At 36.0% G+C, this 18,903-nt stretch overlaps 1 protein-coding gene across 1 annotated transcript in view; it reads right to left on the minus strand.

Moving 5' to 3' along the window:
• The window catches only part of Vwde (von Willebrand factor D and EGF domains), a 65,186-nt gene that overhangs the window by 18,580 nt on the left and 27,703 nt on the right, over positions 1 to 18,903 (minus strand). The window contains exons 11-22 of the mRNA XM_041675372.1: positions 17,690 to 17,898; positions 16,613 to 17,547; positions 15,004 to 15,140; positions 11,964 to 12,119; positions 11,753 to 11,857; positions 9,957 to 10,071; positions 7,606 to 7,856; positions 6,455 to 6,674; positions 4,943 to 5,080; positions 2,479 to 3,042; positions 913 to 1,008; positions 734 to 829 (exon numbers count right to left, since the gene is read on the minus strand). Of these exons, the coding sequence (XP_041531306.1) occupies positions 734 to 829; positions 913 to 1,008; positions 2,479 to 3,042; positions 4,943 to 5,080; positions 6,455 to 6,674; positions 7,606 to 7,856; positions 9,957 to 10,071; positions 11,753 to 11,857; positions 11,964 to 12,119; positions 15,004 to 15,140; positions 16,613 to 17,547; positions 17,690 to 17,898 (3,022 nt within the window). The remainder of the gene's footprint in view (positions 1 to 733; positions 830 to 912; positions 1,009 to 2,478; positions 3,043 to 4,942; positions 5,081 to 6,454; positions 6,675 to 7,605; positions 7,857 to 9,956; positions 10,072 to 11,752; positions 11,858 to 11,963; positions 12,120 to 15,003; positions 15,141 to 16,612; positions 17,548 to 17,689; positions 17,899 to 18,903) is intronic.

The raw sequence follows: 18,903 nt of genomic DNA on the forward strand, positions 1-18,903 counted from the left end.
ATCCTTCAAAATTATATGTATCACTTGCTCAAATTTAGTGTCAAAAACGTTTTAAAATAGCAAATTAATTTTAAAAATTATTACTTACTTTTATCAATTCTATCTTGTAGATTCTTTCTTCACTTAATATTTCAGCCTAAACCATGCAATGTGTATATGGCTACAGGTATGTTTTTAAAACAACTTTTTATGTTTCTTCTTACTACACAAAAGTCATTTAATAATTATCTTTTGCCAAAAATATTTGAAGGGATGTGTTACCTTGTACCTAACTCTCAAAAACAAAAATTTTGGAAGACAAACATTTGTTTTTTGGATCTCTAATTTCTGAAGTTTGAGAGTTTAAAATTCCAAAATTAAGGGCTGAAGAGGTGGCTCAACGGTTAAGAGCCAGCCACCGACTGCTTTCTAGATAACCCGAATACTGGATATCCCAGTACACCTGGCACCTTATAACGGTCTACAAATCTAGTCCTAAGGTATATGTCACCATCTTCTGGCTTTTATGGGAACTGCATGTACATGGTGCCCAAACACACATTCTGGCAAAACACTAGGCGGTTAAAACTCTGAAATGAATTATTATAGTGAATATTTTTAAAACGGTAAACTTTTATCCAAGCATTGGTAAGTACTCATTAGCATAAACAGCAAAAAATTATCTTTTAAAATATTTTCAAGGAAATAACACTGTATTTAGGCTCATTTTTGATATTTTAATTGGAATTATCACCTTCATCACAGGTTGCTCCATCCTGCCCTGGAGGACATTCACAGATGTTAGGCTTAATGCATTTTCCATGTTTTTTGCAAATAGGGTGACAGATGGCTACATAAAAATAAAGCCCATGGCTTAGAAATATTGATTATCAAAGAAAATTTATTATATGAAATAATGAATCGTGTACCTACCAGTTTGGCAGTTGGAACCAGTGTAACCGGGTTTACATTTGCATATATTTGGTGCAACACATTCCCTGTTTCTTCCACATGAGTGTCTACAAAATGCTGCAAAAATCAAGGAAGAATGTCAGAACTGGAGATGTACTAAAATTTATATATATATATATATATATATATATATACACACACACACACAAACACACACACACACATATATGGCATTTTATATAAATGACTTCAGATTTATATAAAAAAATAAAGTTTTTAAAAACTTCCCTAGTGTGAACATTTTAATGAATTCTTAAACCACAGCTACTATATCTACTATCTTTAATTCTAATTCTTTTTTTTTTTTTGATTTTTCGAGACAGGGTTTCTCTGTACTCTTTCAAGATTAGAGTGATTGAGAAAAATTATTACGAGACTAAGAAAGTATACTGTGTGGCATTTATTCCAATAGCACTAGCTCACAGCGTAGGAAGCAGGCAGCCATGCACTCATGTTACAGAGTGTGAGGTTTCTGATGCTGTACAGCTAAATGTTCATAATAGCACAGTGATGGTCAGAATCCCAAAGAGCAAGGTTCCAGGAAGTCAAAAGATAATGCGGCTGGATTCCTTGAGCATCTTCAGCTACCTGACATATTCCAGTGGGCACATAACACCTCTTGTGTAGCCATATTACGTGAGATGGCTGCATTTTATTTGTTAATAATAAGCAATTTGGGGTTATATACATACAGGCACTGAAACTTTATATTCTTACAGAAAAAGAGTGCTCATTTTTTATTTTGCTTTTGTTTTTTTTTTGTTGTTGTTGTTATATTTTGTTGTTGTAATACCAAGAACATAGAAGTACTAAAATGTTTCTTTTGCTTAATTTTATTCTCAATCCAAAATGCACAACAACAATAAAAGTAACAAAGATATAGCAGGAACATTGAAAAAAGACCTAAAAAACAGTTTCTCAGTTTTAGGACTAAAATTTTTATTTTTATTAAACAAAAACAATGACTATACAGGGAAAAGATATAAACAACACTTGTAAAACTGACAGAAAAAAAAACTGTTTAAATGCTGAAAGAATTTGAGGAATTACAGAAAATCACAGTTTGTGAAAATAAGCAAGTATGTCAGAGTCAGTAATTTGAGGTGTTAACTGCCAACTGTGTTCTGAAAAGAAACTGGGCCACAATACTGACCAGGTTTGCATTCACAGCTGTGACTCGTCTCTTTAGCCGCTTGATTCTAGACAACCAGACTCACAAAGCTCTGCTCCCTCGTCTGTACACACAGAAAATAATACTAAATATGTGAGGTTGTTGTGCACTATAGGATGGTTAAAATAGAATGTTGTGTAGAACTTAGACTAGAGCAGGTATCACTGTATTAATAATTCTTATGGAGCAATGATATTTTCTAGCAGTAACAGTATTTCAAAAAGAGCATTTCAGAAAATCCACTTTTCGAAACTGTATTAAGCAGAATGAATATAAATCATCAGATAGAGAAGTATAACTGTTTAATTGTCTATGCTCTATATTTTCACTCTATGTTCCAAAATATTTCACAGTACCTCTGCAGTTGGTCCCATCTCCATAATTCCCAATGGGGCAGGGTCCACACTTGAAGTGACCATCGATGGTTGGCACGCAGGAAACACCCAGGAAACAAGATGATTCTGTGCAATTCGATATTTTGGTTGATCCATAGCTCTCTGGCAAGACAGTGCTCTCTTCAGTAGTCAATGATGCAAACTCATACGGAGTAAAACCTTGGAAAGGTTTGCTAATTTGAGCATTACCCCTTCTCACGTCTGTTTGAACAGTGCCCTGGATATCATCTCTTATTTGCCCAAGAGATCGGCTAGGATTGTTACTTAAAGAAGCACCACTTTTTGCAGAAACTTGTGACTCATTGAGAGTAAGATTTGTACTGAGAATGTGATCCGCATGCTCATAAGCAGGTGTCTGATGAGAAATGGCCTTCTTTGTATTATCCATTTGAGTTGTAACTGATTTTATAGACAAGTGAGAAGTGCCTGTTGAGTTTAGGAATTCATTGGTAGTTGTTCCAGGACTTTCAGTAAAGCTTGGCCTTGAAAGTAAGCGCTCCTCTGATGGTGATTGAAAACTCAAATCTAGAAAACAACAAAAAATGAATAGAAATGTGCATCACAATTAAATATTTGTTATCAATCAATTAATAATAAATTAATAATCAAGTATAATGATTTAATTAATAATAAATTAAAATTTCATTAAGAAATAATTCATTATTAATGTTCTGTAATATTCACAGTTTGGTGCCAAGGTATTCATTCTTTTATGTGGGGTTTACAATATGTAAGACTAAGAATCATAAAGTAATGAAAAGTCGTAATAGTGTTACAGCCTTCAAGGACATTGTAGCCTATTTGACTACACAAGGTAACACAGAAAATAAGCTAACTTGAAAGTGAACATTCACTAATAAGCATCCCTGAAATTCCTTTTGTTCATTTTTCTATAATAGATATCCAAGAATTAAGAAGATTAGCAAGGATAATGTATTACAAGTTGCATTATATAACCCTTTTGTTATCTTTCTAAAAGTAAAAATGCCTGAGGTGCAACTTGTTAGTCTTAGCAAAAACAATTGGGAAGTATTCTACATTAGACTTGAACCAAGACCATGACCTACTAGGGGATATTTCCATCTATTGGCCTAGCAAGATTTTTATGTGTTTGGCAGTTTTACCAACCTTTTCTTCAAGTGACGCTTTTATCAAGCCTCGTGAGAATCATAATTTTTGTAGTAAAGTCATTGAAAAAACTGTTTCAACTGTAAATCAGTACAAGAAAGTTCAACTACTGCAAACCAAACTCAATGAATCATTATCTAGGATTCAAAAGTTACTTGAAATTAATTCTTTTTAAATTAGATCAAAGATTCAATTAAGATATTCTTTTTTTTTTCACCAAATACTCAGATACAGAGTAACCTGTGTTTCTGAAAATTTATCTGTAAAAGTGTAAATCCTAACGATGTCTATCTTTGGAGAGGGGGTCTTTGTTAAAGGAATTCTGGATGTGTTCGGTGAGAAGAGTTATCTCTGATCTCAGAAGATGAAGACAGTCATCCTAAGGGGGGGTGAGGATACCAGGAGAGTTCATGCACACACACAGACACACACACACACACACACACACACACACACACACACACACACACGCGCGCGCAACGCAAGGCCCAGTGATGATACTGCTGTCTACCAGCCAAGAAGACCAGTTTCCCTAAAGCCAGCCAGACTAGGTCCTTGCTCTTGAGCTTCCTGATGCCAGAATTAAAATTATCATGAAATTTTGTGTGACATTATACAATCCTTACTATTCCACAGAATAAAAATACCCCAGGAGTAATTATTTCAGTCTTATGGAAAACCAGTTGGTTGGTACTTACTCACTTGTTACCCTGAAAGAGAGGCCCAGGATGATATAGTGACCGAGTGATCAAATTTCCATCAAAAGCATATCTTTATTCACCTAATTGTACCACAAAAATCATTCTTTGATGCTGTTTTCTGGAGCTCACTTTTAAAATACTAATGTCCCTCAGTTTCTTTAGTCCCCTTTCCTCTAAAATCTCTGTGTCCCTGGATAATAACCATAAGAGTTGCGTCTGTCACTCACTCCTCCCTCAGTCTTTACACAGATATTATGTAGCCTCTTTCTATCTAGACGAGAAGTGTGATAGAAAGACTTTAAATGTCTTCCATTGTTCTGCCTGGGAGGAAAGAGGCCCTGCATAGCAATCTTGTGTCCCTCAGGCACATCTATCAAAATACAAAAAACGTCTTTTCGGCACCATGGAGCTCTACCACATGGTGATCTATTAAGTGGAAAACAGATGTGGCACACTTCTGTATGCTGTGCTTCTAGTACTCCATGCAGCGTGATGCATAGATACTGAAGGAACAAGTGAATAGAAGATCATGCAAGGAAGTGACCCGAATTAGTTAAATGCAACACAAAGCATAGCAACAAGCAGGAGCTTTTTACCATGGCATATGTTCCCATCCCCATGAAATCCTTTTGGACATGAGCCACAATGGTAGGAGCCAAAGACATTGATGCACTCCACACCTGGGACACAGGGCCAAGATTCACACTCATCAACATCTTCCTCACAGTTCTTGCCTATAGGAAAAACAGACCAATCAATCAAATTATTTATTTTGAAATCCAGTATATGTTTAACATCCCACTCTTTGGTTACTTACACTCCCATTTTATTTTGCTGAAAATTTAGACAGAGCTTAGTATGTGTATCTCATGTTAACCTAAAATGTGTGATACTCCTGCTTCTTGGGTTCTGGGATTGCAAACACATGCCACCACTCCTGTAAGGTTCTCCTACTCTTTCTTTAGAGAATCCAAGCATCTGCCAAGGAAATAATTCACTCTTTTTTTAAAAACTGCTATGAAATCTAGTATAAACCCATTCACACTTCTTTTAATAGCAAACTCAGGTATTCATACAAACAAATTTGTTTTTCTATACAAAAGACAAGTATTCTCATCACGAGAGAAGACCAGGTAGGTGGACCCGGAATGGTTAGCATAAGTAACATAACCAGATGGGTCTCAAGAAACAGTCTATTAATATTTGAGCTAAGAATTACAGTATATAACATAATTCTATACTATATATACTTTTCTTTTAAAACTCTAACTTTTGGAACATTGCTCACTTAGGCTAAAAATATCTTATTCAGTCAAATGACAGAATTTTGAAATTTTTAATTATACATGCTAAAATGTAAAAAGTTTCTCAATGAGGTATTTTGAAATGATATAGTGCCCTCTGATAAGCTTAACATCTTATTTGAATGAATAAATCCATATTATGAGTAGATACAATCCCTTGTTACACATATATTTCTGAGACAATATTTGAACATTTTCAAATACAGTCTGTAACAAAACACAAAAGAAATATCTACTTTCATATGTCTAAGTGATAATTTTTAAATTATAAAAAATTAAAAGACAAGTAAATATTTTGCTCTTTTCATATAGTTTAAAACTGATATATTTTGGAAAAATCAGTTTAATGACTATATTAATCTAGTAATTACATCTACATAAATGCAAAGCTATTTATATAAGTAAGACCTTTGGCTATTTGATAAAATAAAGGCTTATTAAGTTTATGTGTTATTTCTGGAACCAGACATTTTAGGACAAGTAAAGAATTAGGGGATATGCTAGCATTTCATTTGTTTCCATTTCTGATTTAACCATGATATCTCTAAGTAAGTTATTAATGGAGCATTTGTTACATGATAATATTTGTATTCTCCATGAAATAATTGTTATTAACAAAATAAATTACAATAAGATAAAACAAAACCCTATAAGCAGTGTGTCTTATGTGATACTTTTGGCCAGACTTTAAAAATATGCATCAAAATCTTAAGAACATAGATTTGCATGGCTCCACAAATAATATTCCAAGGAGCGTGTCCTTCATTCACATTTTCATTTGGTTCACAATGAACCCACACTGACCTGTGAGCCCAGGAGGACAGACACACGAGTAACTGTTTAAGTCTCTAATACATTTGCCAGGGCCACAGGGGTTTGGCTGGCACCCACTGGCATCAACTTCACAAAGGCGGCCATGGAAACCAGGCAAGCAGACACACAGGTATGCTCCACTTCCTGGAGGAAATTTCCTATCAGACTCACAGGAGCCTCCATTCACGCAGTTGCAAGGCTTCACAGTCACCTATAAAAGACAAATAACAAATGCTTTATTTCTAGTGGAATTATGTTTAGCTAATGCTAAACATAAAATCATGACAGGCATGAGGGCCTATGTACAGGTATAATCAAATTACATATTTCTGCAAAATGCTTGTTTAAAAGTTATGTCCACTCTTGAGAGTACAACTAAAATATATGTGCCGGGGGGAGTACTTTTAGAAAATTCCAAGTAGAACAATTTATTTTTACTTTCTAATTTTTCAGAGTGACCTTTAACCTCCTTCCTCAGCTTTCCAAGTACAGATATTTTTAGGCATGTAATAGCATACTCCATAGCTAGAATGATCAGTTTCTATAATGCAAACAGAACTCTAGGAAACAAAATCAGAAACATTAAAGACAGTTAGCACCCACGTATATCCAGTTTAAGAGCAGACCATAACTTCAGTTTCCAAGTTACTATGACCAAACACAATTACTTTTCATCACGTGTCTATGTGAAAGTGTACATGACAAACTTCAAACCCACATGCACAAGACAAAGAGTTTATAAGCCTTATGACTGGAATTCTACATATATCAATAAAAAAAGTTGTCAATTAGTTCTTTCATGCATTTTTTCTATATCTTTGGTTTCTAAATCAGCGTCCAAGAATCTTTCTTTTGAAGGAAAAAAGTATAATTATCAATCTCATTTTATTCAGGACTTTTCTGGGAGTGGCAATGAGTGAGATTCTCATCCTTGTCTATCATGGACAGAGTACAATGTCTGCTTTCAGTTTAGACCCATAAGAATGTCTCTAAGATGCTATGCTGGTACAAGCAACACTCAAAGATGCACCATTTAGTGATTTCATTGCTCTTTGACATTAAGACTATGTCTTAGGTTTGAATTTAAGATGAAATGGTGGTATTTGTAAAAGAGGCAGTGACGTATATAATTACGGCATGACCTCCATTGTGACAGTAGTTTCAGCCTCGCAGTCATCCTTAAGATGGACAGTGAATCTCTGAGGAGTCAGTGCCTCTGTTTTCCATGTAAGAAGTCCTTCGGAGGAGATGCTTGCTCCATCAGGACCAGAATCCAGTGTAAAATGTATCTCAGAACCTTCCGGATCCCAGGCCATGAACTGGTATTCAAAGTCTTCTCCGTAAAATACCTGTAATGTGCCTTGCAGTTCCTGTATCACAGGGGGCTGGTTATCTGCAACAGAGAAAGTCAGAAGGGAAAGAAGCTTGATTGTGATCGTTCCCACAGAGACAAGTATCTAATAAGATACTTAACTCTGGTTAAAGTTTTATTAACTGCTCTGTTGGTGATGTTGTTATTTAAATGTTATTCCATTCTTTGTAAATATAAAAGTAACCAGCAGGTTTATGGTCAGTTTAGCAAAGAAAATCTGTAAATACGTTGGATACTGCATAAGACATACAGGCAGCTTTCCACTCTTTCGGTTGGAGACATTCCTCTTTTGTCTTAAATAACTCTGTGTTGACCGTTCCACTCTTTAGGGATCCCGGGTGCTCTTAGACCGTCACTCTGTGTGCATTCACTCTTTCAACTTCACTTTCTCTCTTGGCACCGCCCATTACTTCCTGTGATTATATCCTTCAATCTGGACCTTAAGTTTTCTTTATTCTCCATGCTACCCTACTTGTAACCATTGGGAGCAAACAGTCAGACTAAACTCCTGTTCCTCTGAGCCTCTTCTAGTGGCCTAACTCACACTCCAGTGGAGTTGTGTCAGGAATAGGGAATGTTTCCTTTACATGCTGAAAAAAAATCTCAAAATGTTGTTTAAGCTGTCTTATATTTTAGTGTGTGTACTTTCCTCATCTGCTAGCTAAGCAGAAGTAAGAGAGCAACTTCACCATGGCATCTGGGTTTGCAAGCACATCATGTGTACACAGGACACACCGATGCCAAGAAACCCCAGTTCCGACTCCCCATCTTTCCCTGTATTCTTCAAAAGCAGCCTCATAGTGATCTTATTCCCCTCATCCTCCACATGAGATTTATTTTAAGACTCCTTATGTCATTGAACACTATGGCTTATTCACAAATCTGTCATTAAAAGCCATTAAAAGACAGTCTCCAACTCAGAAGGTTGTCTCCATTTTCTTTATCTCTTTCACCATTTTCCCTCAAATTTTCATTGGCTTTGGCTTTAAATCATGTTCCTAGGTGGTGAATATGATGTTATCTAACAAAGCAATGAGGTTTACATTTATAGTGACATGTATAATATCACAGACTACTGTGTAAATATAAAGTTTATTACCTATATAAAAAGCATATGGTCTCTGAGAATCTTGTCTTACTACATCTTACTAATAATTTCTGATCACCACATGAGGAAAGAACTCACTGATACAGAACTACCATAGTACTTGGTAGAGTGAAGAAGCTGTGCCATATGACTACAATTTGAACGGAAGAGTGTACTCTAAATGTATCTGTACACAGGACTATAGTCGTAGAATCACATAAGAAGGGCACTGAAAGGCACGCTACAGAGGACTGAGTCTAAATACCATAAATAATAAAAGATAAATTCATATATGTTGGAACTGAAATAGCTGAATTCCTTGTCTTAAAACTGAAGAGAGGGGCTGGAGGAATGGCTCAGCGGTTAAGAGCACTGACTGCTCTTCCAGAGGTCCTGAGTTCAATTCCCAGCAACCACATGGTGGCTCACAACCATCTATGATGAGACCTGGCGCCCCCTTCTGGCCTGCGGGCACACATGGAAGGAATGCTGTACACATAATAAATAAATAAATAAATATTTAAAAAACACAAAAAAAAACTGAACAGAGTAAAGCCAGACTTAGAGAATGTTGTGTACCTGAAATAAAAATTCCCATTTCTTTCTTCCGTGAACAATTATTGCTTCACTATTAAACATTAAAATATTTCATATAATATACAACATGATATAAATTATATATCGTCATGTATCATTTAACATTAAAACAAGTTCTAAGAAATACATTGTTAATCAGTTTTATCGTGGTACCATCACGGAATGTATAGTCACAAATTATGACAGCTATGAAATCACTTGGTGATATAAACACATGTCAACTCTATTGTTAACAAAGATAATATTTGGTGTTTGGGGTCTCATATAAAAACATACTCCTGCCTTTTGTTTTCTTAAAGCAAAGAAATCTATAAAGTAACAAAAGATGTTAAATTAAATACATTGTTCGTCTATCTGAAATCCATCAGTATCTATTATGGTCGAAAATCACCTTTAAACTTTTGGGTAAGAAATAGTAGAATTAATAAAGAACTTACTTTCCAAAAATGACCAGGTTGAATTTGATATTTGGGGTCTACAAACCAAACAAGAGCTGGTAGGGTTTTTATCCCCTTCATTGTAGCAGAGACCATTAATAACACAAACATTATCCTAGTGGAATTTGAAAAAAGAAAATATTAATAAGACATCCCATGGCTAACACATAGAAACTAGAAACAGAAAGACAGCAGCATGTATATTTGGATTAGGAAAGAGTTTTCATAAACTCAACACAAACACATCTTCGAAAATTGTTCATTGTATTAAAAAACAATGGAACTGATTAATTTAAAGGAATAAGAAAATGCAGGCAAGCCAGGCAGTGGTGGCTCACACCTTAAATCATAGTATTCAGTAAGCAGAGGCAGGCAGATCTCTCTCTCTATGAGTTCGAGGCCAGCGTGGTCTACAAGAGCTAATTCCACGACATGCTCCAAAGCTACAGAGAAACCCAGTCTTGAAAAACAAACAAACAAAAAAAAAAAAGAAAAGAAAAAAAGAAAAGAAAAAGAAAAAATGCAGGTAAGCCATGAAATACTATCACAAGGCTTATAAGTAACAAACAGGGAGTACAGTCACCACTTTTGTCTATCAGCTCCTCCTGGCAGTATTTTATTATTAAAGATGGCATTTTTCTGTACATCTGAAAACAGTTCTCTTCTGTTTCCCTTTGTAGCCAACTTTGTCCTTTAAATTCTACTATTAGCCCAGATTCATGGCATAATTACCTCCACTTCATAATAGATACATACAGGTCAAGACATCCCTGAAAGGGAACCTGCCACAGGGAGAAAACAGGAGGTGCAGTCATCCCTTAACTCAGTCAAAAGATTCATATAAAAATGATTACTTATCAGTTTTGCTCATTTTGTACCAATTCTATTGATACTACTTACAATGCTGTACAAAACAGAACAAATAGCTGAAAGGACATGACAATCTTGAAAGTCATCATTGAAAGCACTTTCAAACAAGCAGAGACAAAATATTTTAGATAAAATAAAAAATATTCACTTTTCTACAACTAAAATTTTTGTTGGCATAATCTGAATGCTTATCTCAAGAAAAAATAAAATGTATAAATTATTTTATCTTCGTATGTGTGGTTACTAGTTTTATGTTCTTTGATTTTGAAGAGGTGAATGATATTAGGTCAATGGTGTTCATTAAGTCATCTATTTTTATGTGAGAAAGCCTTCTAGGCAATGAAAGGGGAAAAAACAGAAAACAAACAAAAACAGCACAACTTTTGGTAAAAGCATTAGATATATTTTATAAACCCTTTTCAAATATTTGCTACAATAAGGACTAGCTAATCACAAAGACAAATCTTACTGAAAAAATATTATTACTACAGTGGAAATGATGTATATAGGACCACATTAGTCAATGATTCAACATGACTTTCCTTCTCTGATTCTTTGTGAGAAGTACAGAGAAGAGGGGCTGGGACTCATGCAGTCCAGGCTTTTCTCCTTGATGGGACAACCTTAAACTTCTGATATTCCCACCTCCATCTCCCAAGTGATAGAGTTACAGCTATTTGCTACTCGCACATAACTTCTTTAGTGTTTCATGGAGAAAATATTCTGCCATTTAAGATGCTAAAAGAAGCAACATTTTCCTTGTTACATCTACAAGAGTTATGGGAAGATATCAATTTCAGTTAGACTCATGCAAATGTGAGGTAGGAATTTTCTGATGCCATTCTAGCAGAAAGTTGGAAAGGTACCATATTATGCCAAACACATGTGAATGCATGCATTATATACTATGAAAATAAGACATATACCTTCATAATGCATGAGTCATTCTCCTGGAGTTCACAAATTTGACAAGCACCATCATATATAGTCATTATCTTGGGATTACTGAATGCATAACCATCGTTAGATACCTGTGGGATATAGTTTTACAGTAAGATTAATTCTTCTTCTAAACATTGCCTCATCAATCCACCAGGAAATTTTGTTTATACATAAATGACAACTTGTATTTGTTACCTTTAATTGCAACTTTGCAAAGAACTTCTCCCCCATGAGATCCATAGTATCAAAATGCTGGCTATCAGTGGGTAGTTGACAATCAACTGTACTGCTGTCTTGAAAGATTGTCTGTGTGTAGACACTTGCTCCAAGCACCCATTCACTGCCTTTATACTGAAGGTGTAATGAAAAGTCAATTAACTGCTTCTAAATCGTAGAAGTACTTTTGTTACTAAATTACATATGGTCAACATAGAAATTGAAATATATATATACACATATACAATGGGATATATAATTAGAAAATCATCACATTAAAATAAGTTTTTCAGAATAGTAAAAATATATACATCATATAATTTGATAAATGAAAAAACCTTCCCTAGTATTTTATGTACTGTAAAATGTTTTTGTGTGTGAAGAGGAAGAGACAGAATAATTTTCTGAACACTGATAACTATACTAAAATCTAGAAGGATGTATTTTGTTGACAATACCTGAATTCATATTTATAAAATACATTTTGATTGCATGAAGATTTTCAAACATGTGGTATTGGTTGCACAACTTAATAGTGCCTCAGCATTTAGGTCTGAAGAAAAGGACAAGGACAGAGACAATACCCCAGTTTGTGTGAAATAGTCTACCTAGGTTTGAAGACTTGGTGATTGACTTGAAGTTGTACAGATATCTATAGTCATGGAGGAACAGTCTGTTAGTTCTGTCAGTGGTTCCTCTAGCAGAGGAAGAATGAAAGGAATGTCTCAAGACTGTCATTCTAGCTATCCTTAAGGAATGTAAGCAACACAGAGAAACCCTGTCTGAGGAGGGGGGATTGTAGAATATCTTGATTTCTTGTGTGAAACCAGGCTGCAGCCAATGACTCATCCTTAAGATAAAAGTTCTACCCCTCTACAAAAAATGTAGACCCAAAGTGATGACTAAATATGCTTCTACATACTTCATATTCTATATTTTGTGTCTATTATGTGCTGAGGATATTCTTTTTAATTTAAATAGTTTAACTTTTGAGACTTTCTTGCATGTGTACTGTATTTAAACCATATCCATCCAATCCTATGTGTTAAACTCTATACATATACACATAAACACACTGGTATTCTAATGAAGAAAAACACAACAGAAAAGACATAGAATATAACATTTTGTAATGATAACTGAGATTGAAATAAGGTATACTAAAAAAGCCCCACATCTAATCTAGTCAAGGATGACAAAATAGGTTTATATATTGGGGATGTAAAACTGGGTTTTATTTGTGAAGAAAAAATAGGTAGGGAAAGGGTACTAGAGTGAACCCATGCTATTCCATTAGGATCAGAGACACTACTGTCAGCTCCTGAACATGGTAGATTAAAGAGATGCTAAGTAGATAGATGGAGATGATGAAGGTAGATGATAGATACATAGATGACAGACAAATAGATGGATAGATGATAAAAAGATGATAGATGATTGAAAGATATGTGTGCATGCTCTATACATTGGCAGCATTTAGGAGCAGTGACTAGCAGTAACAAAGGAGAAGACATCAGCTTAGGGGAAACATAATATCATCCATTCAAATGAAGCCTGCAGCTTTCAACAAATCCCAAAGACTATAGCTGCATGATTTTTCAATTGTTCCAAATTATGCCGGATAAACAGTAAGTCAAGAAAGCCTTTAAAACCTACTTTGGACAGGATTTATGCTTGGAGGTTAAGATAAGGTCTAGTTAGTTGTTTTCCAGCACCCAGTGGTCAACCATATAAACATATATGTACAAGCAACATTAAATGAACTCTTATTTGATTGCTATGTAACAACAGTTATTAAAAATAAGAGACGAGAAATTTGAGGAACAGAGAGAGTCATATAGGAAAGGTTTAATATAGGAGAAGGAGAGCAAAGCTATGTAACTATATTTCAATTTTTAAAATTAGGGAGAGCAGAGACTGATTCAACTTCAGTATAACATAAATATTTCTTACATAGGACAACCTTGGGTTTGACAATTAAATTTACTTCTTTTCTCCTACAAGCTACTATAATGTTTAGGGAATTCAAAAATTCCATGTCAGATGTTTGAAAGGGAATGACATGAAAATCATAGCACATAAAATACATCTCAAAGTAAGCACAAGAAGTACTTTCCAAGAGACTATAAATTTGTAAAGTTTTCTGTTCAATCATTATGGTTACATGATCTCATGTTATCAATTCTGTCAAGGCCATGTGTTACTCCTCTGGTACTGAAACCCTAGAGGAGCTATGCATGACAGAATGGCGTGAGCATCCTTGTGCAATAACTACGTAAGTAAAACATATGCAACAATTGTTTCCTTCAGTAAATTCTCAGTGTCAGATACACTTCACTTTAGCACCTTAGAGATAAGGTAAGAATGCAAAAATATGATGGACTCTTTTATGTTTTCAACTTGTCCAAATGAACACCCAAATTTAAAAACATGTCCTTATCATGAGTTTTACTTGAATAAAGAAGAGGAAGATCATATAATTCACAAAAAGTTGCATAAGGATATGCTCGCATTCAACAGAATAATGTTCTGCTTCTGTAGCCTTGAGAAACAAACACTGATGGGGGATGGACTGGGAGTATGGTAAAGTCTGAAATCCATAGTGAGGGATATGAGCAGTGAGCATAGTTATCCCCATGTCCGTATTGTAAAGGCATATTCAGGGAGCTCCATTGCCTACACGCCCTGCCAGATACAGTGCCTGAAAACCATGGCCCTCCACTGTGTTTTCCAGCTCAAAAAAGGAAGACACTTCCATAGAACAAATTTGATATTCTTTTAGTTTTTATCAATCATTACTGAAAATCATGACTCAATGCCCCCCCCCAAAGATATAAAACACTTAGTAAAGTGCTCAGGGTAGTTTTTCTGAAAAAGCAACTTAGCCATTTTCCCAATTTTTTTCCCAGTGGGTTGAACACCCTGGGATCATGTTGGTATTTTGTAAACAAAAATTAACCTAAAGAAATCATAACTAAATTATTTTAAACACTGCACCTGTAGTCTGTGCTTATCATACCTCTAGCTTAGTAACTTCACACTTGATGTAGGGTGATTCTTTGAAGCCTTGACCCAAAACTCTCACTGTAACACAATTCTGCTTCTGAATATCACAGAATCCGGCATTCTCAAGCTCTGTAATTTCAGGAGCTATATCTTTAGAAAAGAAAATGACAATAAGCAGTGCTTGCTTTGTGAATTACAGTAAAAAACCTCTGCATTATTATCTTGAAAGTCTAAATTAAAAGCATTGGTCAAATAACATTTCAAAATAAACTCAAAACATTATTTATAGTAATTAATTACTTAAACATTTAATAACATTGTTTTAAAGAGCTATCATTAACCATTGAAAGAATAGAATTTTCATACTGATAACTCTTAGACACAAATTTCACTGGTTCAATCATATTTGTTATCAATAAAAGGTGGATGTTAATAAATTACTACTATCATAAAATAGACCTCCTGGTTTTGTCACATTGGTTTGCGAGAAATAGATGGATTGCACGAAAAAACATGGTGCTGTAATAAAATAGCTTAGTTAGTGAAGCAATATTTACATTTCGAAAATTATTTCAGTATTAGAAAAAATACCAAAGGGTGTATACACTCCTATTCCAGTATCACCCATATTTTTTGTTGTCTGATGAACATACCTGTGAGTTTATTAATCACTGGCAGGGAATACCTCTCTTAGCACTCAGAGGTCATTGGATTTCATGTGGCCTTTCTCTGACTGTGGCCTTAGGGAACACATCTCACCAGCCTCAGACAGAGCTGCTTGTTAAAATGGAAGTGTGCATGGGAAGCAGCTCAGTCTTCTGCCTAAGTCCTGGCAAAACCTACGTGAATCTAACAGCTAGCCGTAGGGGACAAATTGTAAGCATATGAACTCAGAATTGTCAAAATCCTCATAAAAATTGCATTAGTTTATTCTGTCACATCTGTAACAAATGTCTATTGACTGATATATTTGCATACAGTGTCATTACATGAAGCACGGGAATAAACCAAATGAAGCCCCTATATAACTTAAATTTTATCATGGAAAGATTGTTCTAAAAAGTAAAAAAAAAAATAAAATGTATAAATGTGTGTTTTCAGTAATGTACAGAAATTTTGTATTAACTGTATTGTAGGAGATTTAAAATATGCGGCTGTGTGAGAAAAACTTCTAGGAATTTTTTTAAAGTAAATACTGAGACAAAAGAGGTCCCAAAATGGATCTAAAGAAAAACAATTTTAAGAAAATTAATATACTTAGTAGAACAACATAAAACAGTGCTTAGGATATACTAAATGATGAAGTCTAGGAAAAAGGTTATTCTCTGAAGACAGGAGCACCTTCTGTGTACAAAGACCCTGCGCCTGGGTGGGCCTGGCGGTTTCGGGGAATAGCAACGGAGATGAAAGTGGTTGCAAAGGATCAAGAGCTGTCAGAAGAGGCCATCAAATGGCAGGGTGCTGGTGGAGCAGTTGCAGGGACATCTGCCTTGACTTTGAATAGGATGAACCACTTGGGGGAAATCATTAAGATATTAACTGACATACTTTTCACTGTAGACAAAGACACTTCCATAATCAGATGCCCACTTCAGTATCAAAGCTTCAGAGCATTTGCCTACCGTAGGAGTCACTGCAGTCGTAGGAACTGTAGCCTGGGAAGCAGGCACAGCCCCAGTCCGTACACTGGCCATGGCCGCTGCATAGATTGGGGCATTTTAACACTTCGAGAATGCCTCCTATTGACTTCCTGTATTCTTCTGTGCCGTGATTTCCTTCCTCTAGAACCCTTCTCTCACATTCATTCTCTAACAAGGCCACTCCTGCTTCTGCCCACCTCACGTCGTCCTTCAGCAGAATGTCATTCACACACATGTCTATAGCACGGTTTAGTGTACTGCCAAGAAAGGGAAGGCAGAGCCTCCCGATGCTGGAGTTGACTAGAGTCTGCTGACAGAGAGCCAAGATGCTCAGTTCAGTGAGGCCCGAGGCTGTGGGCCATGAGGGCACAAATTCCTGCTGGCTGCCCTCAGTGTGGTCCTCGGGGAAAAAGTAAGAAAACTCTTCCAAGTTGGTTTGTCCGAGACCCTGGAAATCGAACATGGGAAACAAGTCCTTCAAGTTTCGTCGTTTCCGTCTGTTTTGTGGATTGCTCCTGATCTCCCAGGCCTCTGTGTGCCTCTCATTACTGAAAAATTTCAGTGGGATTTGTGTCTCATTTTCAGGATGCTGCAAATGTAACTCCAGTTTGGTTAGGTTTGTATGGGCTTTTTCTTGGAGTAAGAAATTCAAATTATTTTCTTCCTCGGGTGCATGAGTGCTTTTTTTTCTAACAAGAGCTTCTGTGTCGATATATTCAGAGGTGATATCTAGGCCTGGTATCAAGGAAGAGAACTGGATGTCCTTGTGGTCTTTGCAGCTGGAAGCCATTTCTAAGAAAGAGCCGCTGCCCAGATGCTGCGAGGCGGTACCCACCAAGCAGCTACAGTAGGATAGTTTCGCCAGAAACTGCTGGGAAGCTGGGCTTTTGTCAAACATGCTTCTTCCTGGTAAAAGCCTTCCAGATGAAAAACAGGATAGTTATTTGAACAAGAATATTTTCTCCACAAATATATTGTGGAAAAGGCAGAATGTTGAGTGACCACTGTTCAAACTTCATAGTAACAGAATAATAAATGAAAAAATAGCGTAATTCTCACCTCCATTCATTGATAAAAGCAAGAAAATTGTTGGCGTCATGACCAATTGTGATGCCGTTTTTGTCATGGAAATCGTTTTCTGGGTTTTCATCGAAAGTTCCACAGAGCCCTAGTGTGTTTCCGTAGTCTAAACTAGGGGCCCTAAGTGTTAGACTCATACCCCACACACTGAGGTCAGCACGGATGAATGCTCCCGAGGTGAACCAAACCTGAAAGCAATGAAACGGATACTGGAATGGAAGATGCTGAATTCAGTGGGTTGAGATGTACATAAGATATAAGAGGGCTGGAGAGATGGCTCAGAACACTGGCTGCTCTTACAAACACCCTGAGTTCAATCCCAGCAACCATATGGTAGGGGAAAAAAAGATATAAGAAAGTTATTTGTCCATACATACAAAGAAAGAAACACTGGTATTATTTTACATGAAAACTTTCATTTAATATTACATTTCAAAGCAATGTATTTTTATAATATGCTGATTTGAAATTTGGTCAAAATTTTAATTTTTTTAAAATTTTATTTTCATGAACATGTATGTTTTGCCAGCGTGTGTCTGTGCACCATGTGTGTGCCTGGTACCCTCACAGGAAAAATAGGGTGTCAGATCCTCTGAGACTGGACTTGTAGACAGTTGTGACCTGTAGGGGCTGGGAGTTGAATCTGGGTCCTCTGGAAGTGCAGCCAGTGCTCTTAACTATGGAGCCCTCTCTCCAGAGCACATCATTGGAACAAATGATTGGTGACTTCTTTAATAATTTAAATGTGATATTTTATGTGATCAAAGCAGTTAAAACTAGTCAGGGTAAAGTTCCTATATTTCAGAGAATAGGAATGTAATATAGAACAGCATTGCCAAGTCATTCATTCACAGTAATAAGCATACTTGAGAGGAACACAAGGCCTTGCAGCAAATCAACATTCTTTTGCTGCCTGTAAGTTACAAAGGTTACCAGGGAAAGTGGCAACAGAGCAAGCAGAGATCAAATGATCCTAAGAGCCTGTGCCATCTGATTATGAACAACTGTTCCTGGACCCAACAGTGTCTTGAGGGCAACCACCTGGAAGAATAACTGACAAAATGACTTTTTTAAAAAGCACTGAAGATACATAACCCATGTTTCTTTTTCAGTTTAAACATACTCCTTGTCCCCTTATAAAAATAATGCGGGCAGTGGTGGCACACACCTTTAATCCTAGCACTTTGGAGGCA

This window comes from Microtus oregoni, unplaced genomic scaffold, assembly GCF_018167655.1.
Source record: "Microtus oregoni isolate MIOR12 unplaced genomic scaffold, Mior012 000026F_ref0000081, whole genome shotgun sequence".
Taxonomy (NCBI): Eukaryota; Metazoa; Chordata; class Mammalia; order Rodentia; family Cricetidae; genus Microtus; species Microtus oregoni.